The sequence below is a fragment of the Mya arenaria genome, chromosome 14 (genome assembly GCF_026914265.1).
Source record: "Mya arenaria isolate MELC-2E11 chromosome 14, ASM2691426v1".
NCBI classification, from domain to species: domain Eukaryota; kingdom Metazoa; phylum Mollusca; class Bivalvia; order Myida; family Myidae; genus Mya; species Mya arenaria.
The window spans coordinates 11,108,086-11,127,883 of record NC_069135.1 but is presented as its reverse complement, the minus strand read 5'-3'; the positions used below and the strand labels follow the sequence as shown (position 1 = coordinate 11,127,883).

Below are 19,798 nucleotides of genomic sequence, written 5' to 3'. Positions count from 1 at the left end.
AAATGACATAGATTCGTAGCTGGAAATTCGAAAACGGCAGCCATTGTATTTAAAAGTCAGTATTAAAACGTTCGTCGACTGTTTGAGCACGAAACTAATATGTTAATATTTTTTCATAAATTTAGTGTTTAAACTTTGAATCATGAAGTTATTTCATAAAATTCGGCCTCGTGCCAATACGACTGCCCTCAGACAAATAACAGGGCCAATATCAAATCACTTATTTATTAACAAACATTATCTTTGCTTCTTTATCGATTAAGCAAATGTCGATATAACAAAGTGGTATTAATCCCGCAAGACTGTATATTTAACGTTTGTATAATTGTTACCGTTAAAAATCATAAAAGTCCATATCACTTTTGTATGCACATCCATACTTGGCCAAAATAAAATGTAAACACACTGGCGTTTGACATGTATACTGTATCCTTTACCGGCCAGCCACCGTGAGGTCATATATCGGTCACCATGGTGACCAAAAACGTCACTCTCGGCAACGCTACTTAGGCACGAGCTGTCACGTTCATACTCGACGTATGAACGAGTCAATAAAGAATGAAATATGTCCACCGTCCTGGTTATTTCCTTGTCAGAATCGTATAAATAATTGCAGGATTAATTGAAGTGTTTACTTCATGTTGCGAACAAGCCGGTATTGGTCTAGCATGATAAATGACAAGTAGTATATGTATATAGGAAGTGTACACGCTCATGAATCCACAAATGGGATCGGTGAACGATTTCTGATGTGATCATACAGAAAGCTTCTCACGAAAACGACAGCCCAAAACCGAGCAATAAGTTATTACTTTACTATTTCAGTTGGTTATTCTGCTTTTCGCGCACACACATTGCTGGCTGGTATAGCCTCATCACATTGCTGGCTGGCATAGCCTCATCTCATTGCTGGCTGGTATAGCCTCATCTCATTGCTGGCTGGTATAGCCTCATCTCATTGCTGGCTGGTATAGCCTCATCTCATTGCTGGCTGGTATAGCCTCATCTCATTGCTGGCTGGTATAGCCTCATCACATTGCTGGCTGGTATAGCCTCATCTCATTGCTGGCTGGTATAGCCTCATCTCATTGCTGGCTGGTATAGCCTCATCTCATTGCTGGCTGGTATAGCCTCATCTCATTGCTGGCTGGTATAGCCTCATCTCATTGCTGGCTGGTATAGCCTCATCTCATTGCTGGCTGGTATAGCCTCATCTCACAAACACTAGGTTAAAGGTTATTATTTATTTTTATTTACTGATTAACTGAATCGGCAGTCCGGCTTATGCTGATGAAGAAAAAGTGTTCAGCAACTTTTACTAAGTATTCGTGATAGTTCATGTATTTACACAGCCTGATACATAGTCTTTCGTTGACCGTTCCAGCGTGGCAAGCCTCTCATTAAAAATACATTTTAATGTATATAGTATCGTTTATTTACTCATTCTTGTTTTTAAGCATTGTCGCCTTAGGCGATTTTTTTTTAAATTAAGAATACGATTAATAAATTATTTGATAATTAGTTCGAAATTTTAAGAAGTTTTACATTTTACATGCATAAAGAACGCTTACAGCCCGGTAACAGTGCTTCATAACAGGGTCATCATTAAATAGCTGGATGCAGGGATTGTCCTTGTAGTTCCCAAAATAAGAATATGACTTAGTTCAGGTGTTACAGATTAAACGAAATTACTCCAGGTGAAGAGAGACCGCTGGAATTAATACGTTTTATTTGGGATGCAAGCATTTTGATCGCTGCAACTCAGTCCGGTTGATCATTATATGTGAATTCACACCGCAAATGAATGAATGGACTCGGTAATGTAGCCCAGTTAATGAAATGCAATCCACTAAGTACTTGCCTCTGATTGGCTTATTTGAAGCAAAGTGACTTTACAAAAATGAATACTTCATCGCTTTAAACCAGCCAATCGGGCGCAATTAGTTCATGCACTGTATATTATATATGTATTAGACTAACTAATATATTTAGCGTTGACATCATACGTATAAGATCGCCTTAGCCGAATTTCAACGATGTACTTTTATTCGGTTAGAGTTTTTATTCGGTAACAAATTATTAATTAATTTATTCCGAAGAAGGTAAAAACAAGTAGTTGGCTCTAGTTCGCGATAAACTTAAAACACTGATATACTTTTATAACATGACTAATGAGTTTTCATAAGCTGTGTAACGCCGCATAGCGGCATCGCCACATAAACGTGTTTTTTTCGTTTATGCGGTTATTTTCAACGCATAAACAGGGCGACAACGTTTATGCGGCGACGCTCAACGCATAAAGCAGAAATTGCTTATATGGGGAGCAAGTGTGCCTTTTTGCCACATAAAGAGGATAAACTAAACCATTTATTATAAAGCTAAAAAATAGAGTACTAATATTTCAACAAAAACGATGATGATGATGATGATGATGATGATGATGATGATGATGAAATAATTCTTAGCTCATCTGAGCACAAAGAGCACATGTGGAGCTGTGAGGATTGTTGGATTTCTGTTGTTTGTCCGTCGTTAACAATTGACTTTTCTAGAAACGTTTGAAATAACGTTGAAAGTGCGCATTGTCAAGGGTACATGCCCGTCAGTCTGAAAAAAAGGCGAGAATATGCGTTACGTCATACGACGATTCAATTTTCTGATTGTCCCAAATCACGGTGTTGTGCGTTGTCGTAACATATATTCCCGCCATAAGTTGGGCCAAACGTCATTTCAAACATTTTCGCAAAAAAATCAATTGGTTTGTTTCACATTTAAACCGATCTTACTAAATCTTTGTCAGAATTTACGTCTCAAAAAGTCTAGTTCAAAGCTTGGTTAAGTGGACACAAAAAGCTAAGTCCGATCTTGATGAAACTTTATCAACCACTATTGTACTAGTATGTGTTTAAATTGTTTTTTATGCGAGGAACGTGTGCCTTTTTGCCACATAAGAAAGTCCTATGTATGCGTTGAAAATCACCGCATAAACGTGGTCGATTTCGTTAATGCGGCGATGCTGTTATGCGGCGTTACAAAGCTGTACTTGTGTTGTGCTAATAGTTTTTCTGAAACTTTGATCTTTTTAGAAAATCGAGAAGAGAGTTATTAATGTTTTATCGTCGGCAGCAAGATTCGGAAAAGGTGGCTCGAGGTCTGTAATAAGTGACTATACGGGCTGTGCCACTGTGCACGTATATCCAAATGTGTTTTATATAACATACACTAATAGACAAATCTCGACATACTTGTGGTGGAATATGGCAACATTTGAAACTTCTTTGTGATTTTTTTTTTGTTTAAGGTGAATTAAACATGCGTTATAACCAAATCAGCATTGAAGCATTGATGACTTGAGTTAATGTTATCAGCTATTTAGACGATAAGAAGTGTTCAAGAGGCCTAATTGAACGTACTATTCATTTATTTCACTCAAGAATATCAACATATACACTCTCTAGCGCCTATGATATATCTTTATTCGTGCCACAGTACACAACTATGTAAGCCTCGCTACCTCATGGATTCTAATGTGGGAGACGAGTCAGAGTTACATCCCCTGCACATGATTCTAGAAACCTTCCAAGAAGTTGAAGATAACGAGTTATATCAAAAAGTTGGAATAAATGACTTATGTTAGTTTATATTAGTTCTAGGTACTAGTTTAGTATTACATAACAGGAGGGGCAATGTTCTGAACGATTTAGAGAACCCATCATTAAGTTGACTCGTCCCATATGTCTTTATCAATCGTGTATCTTAATAATGCTATGGTTACTGCCAACATGTGTGTCAAACATTAAATGATGGATATCATAGATAAACTAGGGAATCTTATTAGGGCGAACCTGTAATTGGCTTCAATTGAAAACGAAAGTACGAAGCAAGTTTATAAGACTATGTTAACAGGTCATGTCATTCAGTGTGACAGTCCTTATAGCAGTTACGTGGCTAACGATCAATGCCGCATACTGAACCCTCTCTATTATAATATCATGCATAGTTCAAAAAAAGATTGCATGCCTTTCTCCAAGATAAAGCATGTCTACTGTAATGCAAACGTATTTAAAACGATGAAGATGCCTTAAAACGTCCCCACCATCATGTTATTTCCATTTTACCGAACGGTCTGAACAGTAACACCTGTCATAAAATCCTGTTTGATACAATATAGGGCTGTCGATATATGTATCATATATAATAACATACCCGACTTAGATGTAATGGCTATATCGTACAAAAAACGTATTTAGCTGGATTTGTTTTGATCATCCGAAGGCGTTTACTTTAACCATTATATATTTTACAACGATTGTGAAGGAAGCTATGATAGCTTATACTAAGTCACTCTCGCTGGCACAATGTTGTGTCATCTTGTGTTGTGGGGGAAACTGGAGTACCCGGAGAAAACCCATTTGTCCGGCTTGGTGACCACTAACCAAACTCACACGCGCCCAGGCCGGGAATCGAACCCGGGTCGCCTTGGTAAGAAGCGAGTGCGCTAACTACTGCGCTAACCGGACAACCTGAAGGCTTTTTGAAAGGTGAAAAAGGACGGAACAACTATACGTCCCTTCTTAACAACACAACCTTCCTCACGTATGCTTGAAACCAGATTTAGGCAATTAAAGATAGTAAGAATGTATCTGACAACAAGCTGTTTAAATAGGGTGAGAGTAGTTTACTGGAATAGTAACTTGCATCATACCCAATAGGTCTGCGGCTCGAGTCCAATCAAGGCCACGTCAATTTTCGAGAATATCTTCACAATCGAACTTAAATAAACGAAGAATATATCAAACCTACAACATCATTAAAGGCACCAGTTCTTCATCCGTGGATTACCACTCTAACTGTAGGCAGCATCTGTAAAAGGCACCAGGTTATCATCTGCCGATTACCACTCCAACTATAGGCAGCATCTGTAAAAGGTACAAGGTTATCATCCAACGATCACCACTATAACTTTAGGCAGCATCTTACACCAAGGCCATGTTTCAGTTCGAGATAAATGAAATGACAATTGAAGAAATCTAAAAAGTAGAGATTGATGATAATTAATGCTCAATTATTCCGCTGGCGCTTAGCCGAAACTTTCTGCTAGGCATCCCGATCCTAAACGTGTCTCTGAAACATGAGATGAAGCCATTAGTTGGCTAAAAGCTTTCCCTTTCATTTCCAATTCAAATGAGGCCAAAAGAGAGCGTGCAATCATAAAGGCAGGAAATCCCGTTTAATTTCTTAATTTGAAAACCTGCCAACTCAAAAGCCTTTGGGTGTGTAATGTTTTTTTTCGGTGACTGTGCTCAGACAAAAAACAATTTGCATTACATCTCTTATATTCCTATATTGGTTTGTATTCTGTTTTAGACAAATGGGTTGGCGGTATTTTTTACAATACAAAACTCTCCAACATATAGATATTACATATAATTGTTGTAACTTTATAACAGGGGTTATACATTTGAAATAGACACTATCAGATATTTCCATGAGCCAGTTGTACATGCTTTACTTATTATATTTTTTCCTTTAATTATGCTTATTTTCACATGGAAATGGTTAACATGAATGCCGAAATGTAAATTTGTCAACTTGCTTGAGCTCTTTATAATTCTGCTATAATATTTTTGCTGTGATGAAGTTGTTATGCCTTAAGCGTCAGAAATAGATCAAAAGGTCTCGATAAAGGTCATCTAAAATGTATCTAGAAATTATCTTGCCCAATTGTAAACATTGTTTTTCAATGCTTTAGGCAACAGGTATTGATCAAGATCATATAAGGACATTATCGATCGACATACATTTATTAATTACAGACCTTTCACTTATAACATAAATGTAAATAAAGCTAAAATAATGTTAATTTTGAAAACGTACTGTTGATAAAAATGTGTTTACCCAACATGGACTTTTATATCCTGCAATTTCAGCCATGGAAGATACATTTTTCTCCCACCTCAGATAAGTAGATCCAATCATTTAACCATGCTAGAAATTCTTATCTTGCCCACGGGCGAAGATAAAATGCCCGTATGGAACTCCTTTAAAATGGTTACCACATTGAAGTTACTTCCCTTGTTGAAGACAGTCGTCTGTAGCATCATAGAAACCTTGTCTTGTGGCAATATTTAGAATGCTTATTAACTATTTCTCGCTTCAAATGTCACCATTAAAAAGTTTTCACGCACCTTTCATGAAATAATGCTCCACTCTCAGCAGTATTATTTTAAAGACCGCTTTGACTATTAACATAATCTGAATCACTGCGCGCATATCCATGACAACCACGAGTTATCAAATATCCATACACATTATTTTCACTACGCACAAAAGAGTTCCAGCAAAAAAATACATTTTTACTAAATTTTGTTTAACTGAGGTGGGAGAAAAAGCATCTACCATAGCCGCTCGTGTAAGATAGGTTCATCCCGACCCTCGCACCCTACGCTCGGGTCGGGATGAACCTATCTTACACTCTGTCATGGAAGATACTTATAGTCTATACCCACCGGAAAAGATACACGCCGATATGTAGCAAGTCTTTTTTGTAGCCCATGATCACACGATTATGTTTCTTGTAATACGTGTATCTGCTAGAAGAACATGTTCCAACAAGTATGTCGTCCACCACCCCGGTTTACGTCATATCCATCATGACAGGATATTATTGCTGCAAAATCTCTTATTATTTCAAATATTAGCAGTATCAGTCTGTAACGCGCGATATTTCGCGTGTAATTAAACGTGAAGTTGTTTTTTTAGCACAGTTTCTAGATTGAATTGTGGACATTTCTTGTTAGTTTGCAAATTTGAAATTGTGATCTTTTTTCCTGCTATTCCAGTATTAATCTTACTTTTCGAAACCAGTACGTGAATATGTATTTCGGATACGCTTGCGAACTCGGACAATGTATTCGGAACACATGGTTTGGAATTCAAGCTCAGTCGATAAGGGTAAATTCAATGAATTGGATATAAAACTCCTGGTATAAGAATAAAATTTCAATTTGCCACCATAGAAGACCACAGTTAATATTTTAGTATTCACCAATCATTAAATATGTTTGCTCTTTCTGCTATTAAAAACACGGTTACAATCTTTGCTATTAGTACTAAATATTTTTCATAAATGTATTATTTTGTAAGTAGTTAAAGGTTTATCAGTCAAAATTGACGTTGTTTATACATTTGTATGTATTGATATTGAATACGAGTGTCACTTTCAGTATCAAGCTGAAGCAGCGATTTGTGTTGTTCATAATCACCCTTTAGTCTCATTTATGTCCTTTGTTCCGTCAGTTCTAAAAAAGAAATAAGTTTTGAAAAAAGTGATTTTGCAAAAACTTTGAAATGTGGGGGAAGATTGTATAAAAGTTGACAAGTTTACGCCCAAAGTAGTTCCAGTGAACCCGTGTTTCACTGACCGTTCCAATGCGGTAATCTCATTGTTTATCGGTATTTTGACGAGTGTGTTATCTGTTTTGGGTATTAGAATTTGTGTATGTGGTGTTTATAGGTTAGTGTTTCTAGTTCAATTAAGGAATGAATTGCGGGGTTGATGTCATTATCGGAGTATGAACGCATTTTGGCTGGTCAAAGTGTGTGGAGTCCGCAGGAAACAATTAACACATCATAAATTAACACATTCTAAAATGTTTATTTATATTTAACGAACCTGCTGATACATTACAAATAATAGCAAGATCATCAGTTTTCGTGTATATTGTTATGCATTAAATTGCGATCCGAACATATCCGAAGATGTTGCGTTCATCGGATGAAAACCGCAATTGCCGAAAAGCAGTTTTTTATAAGGAATGGAAGTTGAGGTGTAAATATTGTTGTGTTGGCCCTTGCCTTGTACCTCTACGTAGGGTTTATTTTTCAATGGCTAGTCCCTGTAAATGTCATTGTGTTATAGATATTTCAGTATTATCGAGTTTATATGCATTGTCATATGTACATTTGGTGTTTGAATTAAGAGTTCGCCAACATGGTTAATTTTGTCAAGATCAGTTTTGTGATGTTAAAGTAAAATATGTTGCCTAAAATGAATGGGTCAACACTTATCAATGCCTTTCCATTTCCATGATCTTATTGATGTCATATAAACCTTCATCAATCAGATAAGTAATCCAGCATACAACAAATGGTATGGCGATTGCTTCTACCGATCTTCACAGAACCAGAAATCTATTTACATCGGAATATTCAAATCAGTATTCATACAGTAAAGTGTCAGTTTACTGTAGCAACGTTTTGATTTTGTTAGTAATTTTTCATTTTTTAAAACATTCATCATGGTATGGAAATCAAGGGCCAGTTAAATGTCCTCTGGAAATAACGTCTTTTTTATATAAATTTTAATATAAAAAAGCTAATTGCCGAGTAAATAATTAATATTTTTACCATTTCTGATATAGTACATGAAAATAAAAAGATTTTTGAAACGAGTTTTTGATTAGCGCTTTCTCTAAAAATGTAACGATTTTAAAGATACGAACAGAAATCCTTCACTGCAGTACAATGTCAATGTTATCGAATGGGTCTACTCATCGTTCAGTTCATCATCGGCGGCTTCGCCACATTTTCGTTTATCTTGAATTCTGTTTACGAGGTCCATCCCGAAGCTTGCCGGAGATGGTCGAGTTGTTACTATTGTCGTAACGATTTAGTTGCCACGATTTACTCAGTCATGTTCATTTAAGGAATGAATTGCGTGATTGATGTCATTATCGGGGTACGAACGCAGTTGGACTGGTTGAAGTGTGTAGAGTCCGAATTCCAAGCATATTTTTTTACCAACCCAACTGCGCTCATAGACCTGATTATGACATAAATCACGCAAATCATTACTATAATTTACATCTTAAGTTCATTATTTCTTTTCAATATTGATAATACAATACTTAATTTCATTTAAAAGTCTTTAAATTAATTATATCTCACCCATTTGTTTATGGAACGACCCAACTTGTGTACACATTTTATTTCTGCGGACAAAGTAGTCCCAATACAAACAATATAATATTTTTGTTTTGTTTTATTAATAAGCGATGATTCACGATGCGAGCATTTCCGAAGATGTTGCATACATCAAATATTCGCAATTGCCGAAAGGTCGGGATGGAAGTTGAAGTGTAAATATACCAGTATTGTCAAGGAGCAATGTCTTTTAAATATATTTACTCCCCGAAGTAAGCTCCCGTATCGCTGACCAATCCCAGGTGGTACCCCAACAACAATGATAAAGATATTTCGATGAATGTGTGGGCTGGTTTAATTATGTCTAGTGTCTGTGGTTTAGCGAAGAATGGTTTATTTGGCTAAGGTACGTTTGGTGTCTCTGGTTTAGTGACGTTTGATGTCCTTTGTCTACGTTTGGTGTCTCTGGTTTAAAGACATTTGGTGTCTGTGTTTTAAAGACGTTTGGTGTCTGTGTTTTAAAGACGTTTGGTGTCTGTGTTTTAAAGACGTTTGGTGTCTGTGTTTTAAAGACGTTTATTGTCTGTGGTTTAGCGAAGATTGGCTAAGGTACGTTTGGTGTCTCTGGTTTAGTGACGTTTGGTGTCTGTGATTTAGTGACGTTTGGTGTCTGTGGTTTAGTGACGTTTGGTGTCTGTGGTTTAGTGACGTTTGGTGTCTGTGGTTTAGTGACGTTTGGTGTCTCTGGTTTAGTGGTGTCTCTTGTTTAGTGACGTTTGGTGTCTCTGGTTTAGTGACGTTTGGTGTCTCTGGTTTAGTGACGTTTGGTGTCTCTGGTTTAGTGACGTTAGGTGTCCCTGGTTTGGTGTAGTTTGGTGTATCTCGTCTAGTGAAGTTTGGTTTCTCTGGTTAAGAGTTGTATGGTGTCTCTGGTTAAGAGTTGTTTGGTGTCTCTGGTGTCGCGACGTTTGGTGTATCTTGTAAGTGACGTTTTGGTTTTGTGGTTAAGCGACGTTTAGTGTTTCTGGTAAGTGACGTTTGGTGCCTCTGGTTACTGACGTTTGGTGTTGTTGTAAGTGACGTTGGGTGACACTGGCTAGTGGCATTAAGTTATCTAGTTCAGTGACGTTTGGTGTCTCTGGTTTAGTGACGTTTGGTGACTGTGGTTTAGTGACGTTTGGTGTCTCTGGTTTAGTGACGTTTAGTGACTGTGGTTTAGTGACGTTTGGTGTATCTGGTAAGTCACGTTTGGTGTTTGTGGTTAGTGACGTTTGGTGTTTGTGGTTTACCTACGTTTGGTGTCACTGGTTTAGTAACGTTTGTTGTTTGTGGTGAGTAACGTTTGATGTCTCTGGTTAAGTGACTTTGGAGACTCTGGTGTAGTAAGGTTTGGTGTCTCTGGTTAAGTGACGTTTGGTGTCTCTGGTTTAAAGACGTTTGATGTCTCTGGTTTAGTGACGCTAGGTGCCTCTGGTTTAGAGACGTTTGGTGTATTTGGTTTAGTGACGTTTGGTGTCACTGGTTTAGTGACGTTAGGCGTCTCTGGTTTAGTGACGTTTGGTGTCACTGGTTTAGTGAGTTAGGTGTCACTGGTTTAGTGGCGTTTGGTGTCTGTGATTAGGTGACGTTTGGTGTTTCTGGTTCGGAGACGTTGGATGTCTGAAGTTACAAGACGTTTGGTGTCTGTGTTTAGTGATTTTGGTGTCTGTGGTTTAGTGACGTTTGGTGTCTCTGGTTTGGATACGTTTGGTGTCTGTGGTTTTAAGACGTTTGGTGTCTCTGGTTTAAAGAGGTTTGATGGCTGTGCTTTAGTGCCGTTTGGTGTCTGTGGTTTAGTGACGTTTGTTGTCTGTGGTTTAATGACGTTTGATGTCTGTGGTTTAGTGACGTTTGGTGTCTCTGGTTTAGTGACGTTTGGTGTCTCTGGTTAAAAGACGTTTGGTGTCTCTGGTTTAGACATGATTGTTGTCTGTGTTTTAATGACGTTTGGTGTCTGTGGTTTAGTGACGTTTGGTGTCTCTGGTTTAGTGACGTTTGGTGTCTCTGGTTTAAAGAGGTTTGATGTCTGTGCTTTAATGACGTTTGGTGTTTCTTGTTTAAAGACGTTTGGTGTCTGTGGTTTAGTGACGTTTGGTGTCTCTGGTTTAAAGAGGTTTGATGTCTGTGCTTTAATGACGTTTGGTGTTTCTTGTTTAGTGACGTTTGGTGTCTGTGGTTTAGTGACGTTTGGTGTCTGTGGTTTAGTGACGTTTGGTGTCTCTGGTTTAGTGACGTTTGGTGTCTCTGGTTTAGTGACGTTTGGTGTCTGTGGTTTAGTGACGTTTGGTGTCTCTGGTTTAGTGACGTTTGGTGTCTCTGGTTTAGTGACGTTTGGTCTCTGTGGTTTAGTAAGGTTTGGTGTCTCTGGGTTAGTGAAGATTGGTGTCTCTTGTCTAGTGACGTTTGGTGTCTCTGGTTTAAAGACGTTTGGTGGCTCTGGTTTAGTGACGTTTGGTGTCTCTGGTTTAGTGACGTTTGGTGTCTCTGGTTCAAAGACGTTTGGTGTCTCTGGTTTAGTGACGTTTGGTGTCTCTTGTTTAGTGACGTTTGGTGTCTCTGGTTTAGTGACGTTTGGTGTCTCTGGTTTAGTGACGTTTGGTGTCTCTGGTTTAGTGACGTTTGGTGTCTCTGGTTCAAAGACGTTTGGTGTCTCTGGTTTAGTGACGTTTGGTGTCTCTGGTTCAAAGACGTTTGGTGTCTCTGGTTCAAAGACGTTTGGTGTCTCTGGTTCAAAGACGTTTGGTGTCTCTGGTTCAAAGACGTTTGGTGTCTCTGGTTTAGTGACGATTGGTGTCTCTTGTCTAGTGACGTTTTGTGTCTCTTGTTTAAAGACGTTTGGTGTCTCTGGTTTAAAGACGTTTGGTGTCTCTGGTTTAGACATGAGTGTTGTCTGTGTATTAATGACGTTTGGTGTGTGTGGTTTAGTGACGTTTGGTGTCTGTGATTTAGTGACGTTTGGTGTCTCTGGTTAAGTGACGTATGGTGTCTGTGTTTTAGTGACGTTTGGTGTCTGTGGTTTAGTGACGTTTGGTGTCTCTGGTCTAGTGACGTTTGGTGTCTCTGGTTTAGTGACGTTTGGTGTCTCTGGTTTAGTGACGTTTGGTGTCTCTGGTTTAATGACGTTTGGTGTCTGTGGTTTAGTGACGTTTGGTGTCTGTGATTTAGTGACGTTTGGTGTCTCTGGTTAAGTGACGTATGGTGTCTGTGGTTTAGTGACGTTTGGTGTCTCTGGTTTAATGACGTTTGGTGTCTGTGGTTTAGTGTCGTTTGGTTTCTCTGGTTTAAAGACGTTTGGTGTCTCTGGTTTAATGACGTTTGGTGTCTGTGGTTTAGTGTCGTTGGGTTTCTCTGGTTTAAAGACGTTTGGTGTCTCTGGTTTAATGACGTTTGGTGTCTGTGGTTTAGTGTCGTTTGGTTTCTCTGGTTTAAAGACGTTTGGTGTATCTTATTTAGTGACGTTTGCTGTCTCTGATTTGATGTCTCTGGTTTAGTGACGTTTGGTGTCAGTGGTTAATTTACGTTTGTTTTCTATGGTTTAGTGACGTTTTGATATCGCTGGGGTAGTGACGATTGGTGCCCTAGGTTTAATGACGATTGAAATCTCTGGTTTGGTTACGCTTGGTGTTTGTGGTTAGTAACATTTTTTCTCTCTGGTTTAAAGACATTTGTTGCCTCTGGTTTAGTGACATTTGGTATCTGTGGTTTAGTGACGTTTGGTGTCTCTGGTTTAATGACGTTTGGTGTCTGTGGTATAGTGATATTACGTGCCTTTGGATTAGTGACGCTTGGTGTCTGTAGTTTAGTGACTTTTGGTGTCTCTGATTTACGTTTGGTTTTTCTGATTTAGGTTTAGTGTCTCTGATTTAGTGACGTTTGGTGTCTGTGGTGGGAGTCCGTTAAGCTTGAAAATCTTGTATTCACTGGGTCGGTCATCTCAATGTTTGTTAAGATAGAGATTAACTTGGTAGTTCGTCATGACAGCAATCACCCAAATAGTTTGTAGAGATAGCAATCCTCGAAATACTCTATTAAGCTAGCGATCAACTATTTTGTTTTGTTTTGATAGCGATCACTTAAAACCCATTCAAGATGATGATTAGGAAAACAGGTAATCCCACGACAGACGGAGATGTATCATAAGTAACAGTTACGTTTGAACTAACATTTTGAGTAGTGTATTAAATTGGAATGTAGTGCGAATGTACATGAAGTGGACGCAAATGACTCTACACCAACGTAATATAATGATAAAGGCAGATTATCCACCAGCGTAGTCTGGTGCATCCCGCCATTATTTCACAAACACAACTTCCCTATATAAGGGAATAAAATGTTACAGACTCCCTTTATTAGGTGTTATAGGAAAATAACGATAAAATCACAAGACACCACATCTGCGCATTCGATCAACAGAACGTGTCACCCCACGAGCGACAACTCATCTGAAACCGGAAGCTTGTCATAATAAGATAGTATCGTATAAACAAATCGTTCCAGTACAAAATCAAATGACGCGACGTCGTAATGTCAATGGAAATGTTAGTCACCGGCACAGTCAGGCCCGGTGCATACGCGCGTGTCGTTGTTACTTCCCGGACAGTACGGAGCTCCTTTGCTCGGTAAAGGGTGGTCGCACGTCCGTAAGCGTGTCTTAGTGCCGTTACCACAAGTTGAAGAGCACGTGAACCACGCGTTCCAATTTGACCATGCGCCTTTCTCTAATCACCCGCAGTTAGTATTTTTTAAGTTAGAACACAATATGAAAAAACATATAAAATGTACACGCGAATCTTTTAAAGCAAGCGGTTCTATTATCTCATACACAATGTGTTTATTTAAAATCTCCACGTGGAATTAAATTGCATGAACTATGTGACCTCTTGATTTACAGCAGTCGCACTTAAATGTAGATGCGAATATTCTGACATACCAACTAGACAGCAAGTTGTGCACGTCTTGTACTGAAATCTTTGACCGAAACTGTTCTTGCCCTGGTCGTAGGGCCGCGGGTTGTCGCAAGCTCGATAGGGATAGGTGATGTTGTCCTCGCATTTTGCCCATGGACCCCAGAAGCCCCACTCACCGTCAGCTGTGCGGAGAAGCACGCAATGTGAATTGTTTTCAAATTGAGAAAAAATAACTCTTTTGATCTATAATATTTTTAGAATTAAACCAAATACGTTTTATTTTATTTATTTACATATTATTTCCTAACTGTGGTGTTTTTACGTTTACACATACGTCAATATCCTAAATAAATGCATGCTTATTTAACACTCATTTTCCGTGTCGCTGATAACACACCCAAACCCACAGGCACTAGTCCATCCCATATGCGGCGTGATAGAAAGTAGTATGAATATATATCAAGATAGATGGTGTAATATACATATTAACTTCTTCTTACTAGAGCACTTTAACATGTCAGGGTTGATGGAACAGTTGGAGAATTCTTCAAAATCGCCATCACAGAAATTTCCGCCGTACGCGGGCTTGGGGTTCTTGCATATCCGGACACGCGTCCTGCTGCCCGAGCCACATGTGGTGGAACACGCACCCCACTCGAACCAATCGGCCCATCCGCCGTCAACTATGGAAGGGAACTTAAGCTAAAATAATCTTGCTTTTTGCCTTGACCATCCTGTCTCATCATATTCTTACTCGTGAAAATTACTTCGTCCAAAGATATTCAACATTACCTATGTAAATGTGCATTCGTATGCTTTTTAAATTATTTGCCATTCAGTTAACAATTTCTTCATTCTTCTCAGCTATCTTATTTAATCTAGCTATCTTAAAACCTACTTCCTGACCACCCAAAAAGAAGTTAAAATAATTGACTTCGTTTGTTATGTTAATTTTTCTTTTTTTACCAGAGCGTCTAGTTTTCTACAAAGGCCAGCTCTACTTTTAGCCGACATAGACAGATGTCCGTGCAGTTAGAAGTAAGCGGTTGGCATTGTATTTAACTTTTGATTTTTAATTAGAGTGTTTAATATTAATGTTTTACCTGCAGTAGCATCGGTCGCCGTTTGCGGACCATTAGGCATTGTATTTAACTTTTGATTTTTAATTAGAGTGTTTAATATTAATGTTTTACCTGCAGTAGCATCGGTCGCCGTTTGCGGACCATTAGCTGGAGGAAAAAAACAACTTTCGTATATGGATATTTTGTTTTTATTTTATTCCATTCTGCTCTTTTAACAAAAACAAGACACATTTAATGTCAACAATCTATACCCTAAATATTATATTCATCAATTGCTTAGAAGAACGTTTAAACTAATTAACGGCACATTTGTTGCACATTACGGACAGGTGACTTCTGCGAAAAGGTGGTCGTGACAGAACTGCGGGTTGCTCCGGCAGCCAGTCACATCCAAGTCCACGCATGGTGCGGAACCTGCAGCATGGTGCACGCAAACAGTCCAAACAAGTAAAATTGCTGAAAATAAACAACCCATTTCTATCAGTGTAAACATGTATAATTTTAACACATGTGTACGTGTCGAAGACTCTGTCAAATTTCTAATGCTGCAATCGAAGTCGATTGAATTCTTATTTTTCGTATTAATCAACATTGAAGTATATCATCTAGTTCGAGAACAGGATGAAATATACCTTCTCCTTTGTTATTAACCATGGTCTTAATTTAAACAATAATAACTTTAACATGAAGGAAGTCGCTTATCTCATGTTCAAGATATCGACGACCTTACGTGTTGAACTGGTGCTGTGTTAGACTATTTTATCATATAAAAAAACGTTAGACTCCATTGCGATTAATGATTTCTTAAAGATTTACATTTCGACTATAATAATCTACATTATATTAAGTCATCAAGGAAAACTCGGCAACAGTCTTGCTACTGGAGTCGTTTACAGCATTTTTTTAGCTAAGGACAAATTACTTTAACAGTATGACATTAAAGAAGGAAGGATAGTTTGACAAATTTGATATACGCTTTCATCGAAGAATGTTTTCGACTGTTTTTTCCCGAAACCCATACTAAGGTCTGACATAATATACCACACTTATACCACAGTCTGTAAACGTCATGTACGAGGGGCACAGAACACTGACGTTGGTACAATTCAAAGTTAGATAAACCTATTTAAGTACGGATCTCCATGTACTTTCCATTGTTTGGCAATATCGTAAAGAGCACAATGGCCATGTACTAAAAAAGGTGAGAACCCAAACATTTATTTTAACTTATGTCTCGATGCATTTGTTGTCTGTATCTCCAAACATCTCTAGGCACTACTTAACATCAACATACTATAGAATATACCAGGCACTACTTCACATCAACATACTATAGAATATACCAGGCACTACTTCACGTCACCATACTATAGAATATACCAGACACTACTTAACATCAACATACTATAGAATATACCAGACACTACTTCACGTCACCATACTATAGAATATACCAGACACTACTTCACGTCACCATACTATAGAATATACCAGACACTACTTCACGTCACCATACTATAGAATATACCAGACACTACTTCACGTCACCATACTATAGAATATACCAGACACTATTTCACGCCACCATACTATAGAATATACCAGACACTACTTCACGTAACCATACTATAGAATATACCAGACACTACTTCACGTCACCATACTATAGAATATACCAGACACTACTTCACGCCACCATACTATGGAATATACCAGACACTACTTCACGTCACCATACTAGAGAATATACCAGACTCTACTTCACGCCACCATATTATAGAATATACCAGACACTACTTCACGTCACCATACTATGGAATATACCAGACACTACTTCACGTCACCATACTATAGAATATACCAGACTCTACTTCACGCCACCATATTATAGAATATACCAGACACTACTTCACGCCACCATACTATAGAATATACCAGACACTACTTCACGTCACCATACTATAGAATATACCAGACACAACTTCACGTCACCATACTATAGAATATACCAGACACTATTTCACGTCACCATACTATAGAATAGAATATACCAGACACTACTTAACGCCACCATACTATAGAATATACCAGGCACTACTTCACGCCACCATACTATAGAATATACCAGACACTACTTCACGCCACCATACTATAGAATATACCAGGCACTACTTCACGTCACCATACTATAGAATATACCAGACACTACTTCACGCCACCATACTATAGAATATACCAGACACTACTTCACGTCACCATACTATAGAATATACCAGGCACTACTTCACGTCACCATACTATAGAATATACCAGACACTACTTCACGCCACCATACTATAGAATATACCAGACACTACTTCACGTCACTATACTATAGAATATACCAGACACTACTTCACGCCACCATACTATAGAATATACCAGACACTACTTCACGCCACCATACTATGGAATATACCAGACACTACTTCACGTCACCATACTATCGAATATACCAGATACTACTTCACGTCACCATACTATATAATATACCAGGCACTAATTCACATCAGCGTACTATATAATATACCAGGCACTACTTCACGTCACAATACTATAGAATATACAAGGCACTACTTCACGTCACCATTACATAGAATATACCAGACACTACTTCACATCAGCGTACTATAGAATATACCAGGCACTACTTCACGTCACCATACTATAGAATATACCAGGCACTCATTCACGTCACTACCTATAGAATATACCAGACACTACTTCACGTCACCATACTATATAATATACCAGGCACTACTTCACATTAGCGTACTATAGAATATACCAGGCACTACTTCACGTCACCATACTATAGAATAAACCAGGCACTCATTCACGTCTTACCTATAGAATATACCAGACACTACCTCACGTAACCATACTTTATAATATACCAGGCACTACTTCACATCAGCGTACTAAATAAAACACCAGGCACTACTTCACGTCACCATACTATAGAATATACCAGGCACTACTTCACGTCACCATACTATATAATATACCAGGCACTACTTCACATCAGCGTATTATATAATACACCAGGCACTACTTCACGTCACCATACTATAGAATATACCAGATACTACTTCACGTCACCATACTATATAATATACCAGGCACTACTTCACATCAGAGTACTATAGAATATACCAGGCACTACTTCACGTCACCATACTATAGAATATACCAGGCACTCATTCACGTCACTACCTGTAGAGTATACCAGATACTACTTCACGTCACCATACTATATAATATACCAGGCACTACTTCACATCAGCGTACTATATAATATACCAGGCACTATTTCACGTCACCATACTATAGAATATACCAGGCACTCATTAACGTCACCATACTATAGAATATACCAGATACTACTTCACGTCACCATACTATATAATATACCAGACACTATTTCACGTCACCATACTATATCATATACCAGGCACTACTTCACATCAGCGTACTATAGAATATACCAGGCACTACTGCGCATAACCATACTATAGAATATACCAGGCACTAATTCACGTCACCATACTATATAATATACCAGGCACTACTTCACATCAACATACTATATAATATACCAGGCACTACTTCACATCAACATACTATAGAATATACCAGGCACTACTTCACGTCACCATACTATAGAATATACCAGACACTACTTCACGTCACCATACTATATAATATACCAGGCACTACTTCACATCAGCGTACTATAGAATATACCAGGCACTACTTCACGTCACCATACTATAGAATATACCAGGCACTCATTCACGTCACTACCTATAGAATATACCAGACACTACTTCACGTCACCATACTATAGAATATACCAGACACTACTTCACGTCACCATACAATATAATATACCAGGCACTACTTCAAATCAACATACTATAGAATATACCAGGCACTAATTCACGTCACCATACTATAGAATATACCAGGCACTACTTCACGTCACCATACTATATAATATACCAGGCACTACTTCACATCAGCGTACTATATAATATACCAGGCACTACTTCACGTCACCATACTATAGAATATACCAGATACTACTTCACGTCACCATACTATATAATATACCAGGCACTACTTCATATCAGAGTACTATAGAATATACCAGGCACTACTTCACGTCACCATACTATAGAATATACCAGGCACTCATTCACGTCACTACCTATAGAATATACCAGATACTACTTCACGTCACCATACTATAGAATATACCAGGCACTACTTCACATCAGCGTACTATAGAATATACCAGGCACTACTTCACGTCACCATACTATAGAATATACCAGGCACTCATTCACGTCACCATACTATAGAATATACCAGATACTACTTCACGTCACCATACTATATAATATACCAGGCACTACTTCACGTCACCATTACATAGAATATACCAAACACTACTTCACATCAGCGTACTATAGAATATACCAGGCACTACTTCACGTCACCATACTATAGAATATACCAGGCACTCATTCACGTCACCATACTATAGAATATACCAGGCACTACTGCGCATAACCATACTATAGAATATACCAGGCACTACTACGCATAACCATATTATAGAATATACCAGGCACTACTGCGCATAACCATACTATAGAATATACCAGGCACTACTTCACGTCACCATACTATATAATAAACCAGGCACTACTCCACGTCTCCATACTATAGAATATACCAGGCACTACTTCACAACACCATACTATATAATATACCAGGCACTACTTTACGTCACCATTA

At 38.2% G+C, this 19,798-nt stretch overlaps 2 protein-coding genes across 2 annotated transcripts; both read right to left on the bottom strand.

Annotated features, from left to right (window-relative positions):
- Positions 1–10,852: 10,852 nt before the first annotated feature.
- LOC128217547 (uncharacterized) lies at positions 10,853–11,845 on the bottom strand. The gene has a single exon (XM_052924749.1). The coding sequence runs from the start codon at positions 11,843–11,845 to the stop codon at positions 10,853–10,855; it is 993 nt and encodes a 330-aa protein (XP_052780709.1).
- A 303-nt stretch (positions 11,846–12,148) lies between these two features.
- LOC128217546 (semaphorin-5A-like) lies at positions 12,149–15,014 on the bottom strand. Its single transcript, XM_052924748.1, has 4 exons — positions 14,975–15,014; positions 14,372–14,554; positions 13,895–14,053; positions 12,149–12,384 (listed from the first exon to the last, which is right to left on the bottom strand). Exons 1-4 carry the CDS (start codon positions 15,012–15,014, stop codon positions 12,149–12,151), a joined length of 618 nt encoding a protein of 205 aa, XP_052780708.1.
- Between the last annotated feature and the right edge of the window lie 4,784 nt (positions 15,015–19,798).

Bases quoted from the DNA above. Each gene is read 5' to 3' on its own strand.
- LOC128217547 (XM_052924749.1), bottom strand. From the start codon at position 11,845: ATGTCTAAACCAGAGACACCAAACGTCTTTAAACCAGAGACACCAAAC.
- LOC128217546 (XM_052924748.1), bottom strand. From the start codon at position 15,014: ATGCCTAATGGTCCGCAAACGGCGACCGATGCTACTGCAG. The intron at 14,054-14,371 runs GTAAGAAGAAGT...TTCTCCGCACAG, and splicing joins TGACATGTTAAAGTGCTCTA to CTGACGGTGAGTGGGGCTTC. The intron at 12,385-13,894 runs GTATGTCAGAAT...TCTTTAAACCAG, and splicing joins CACAACTTGCTGTCTAGTTG to AGAAACCAAACGACACTAAA.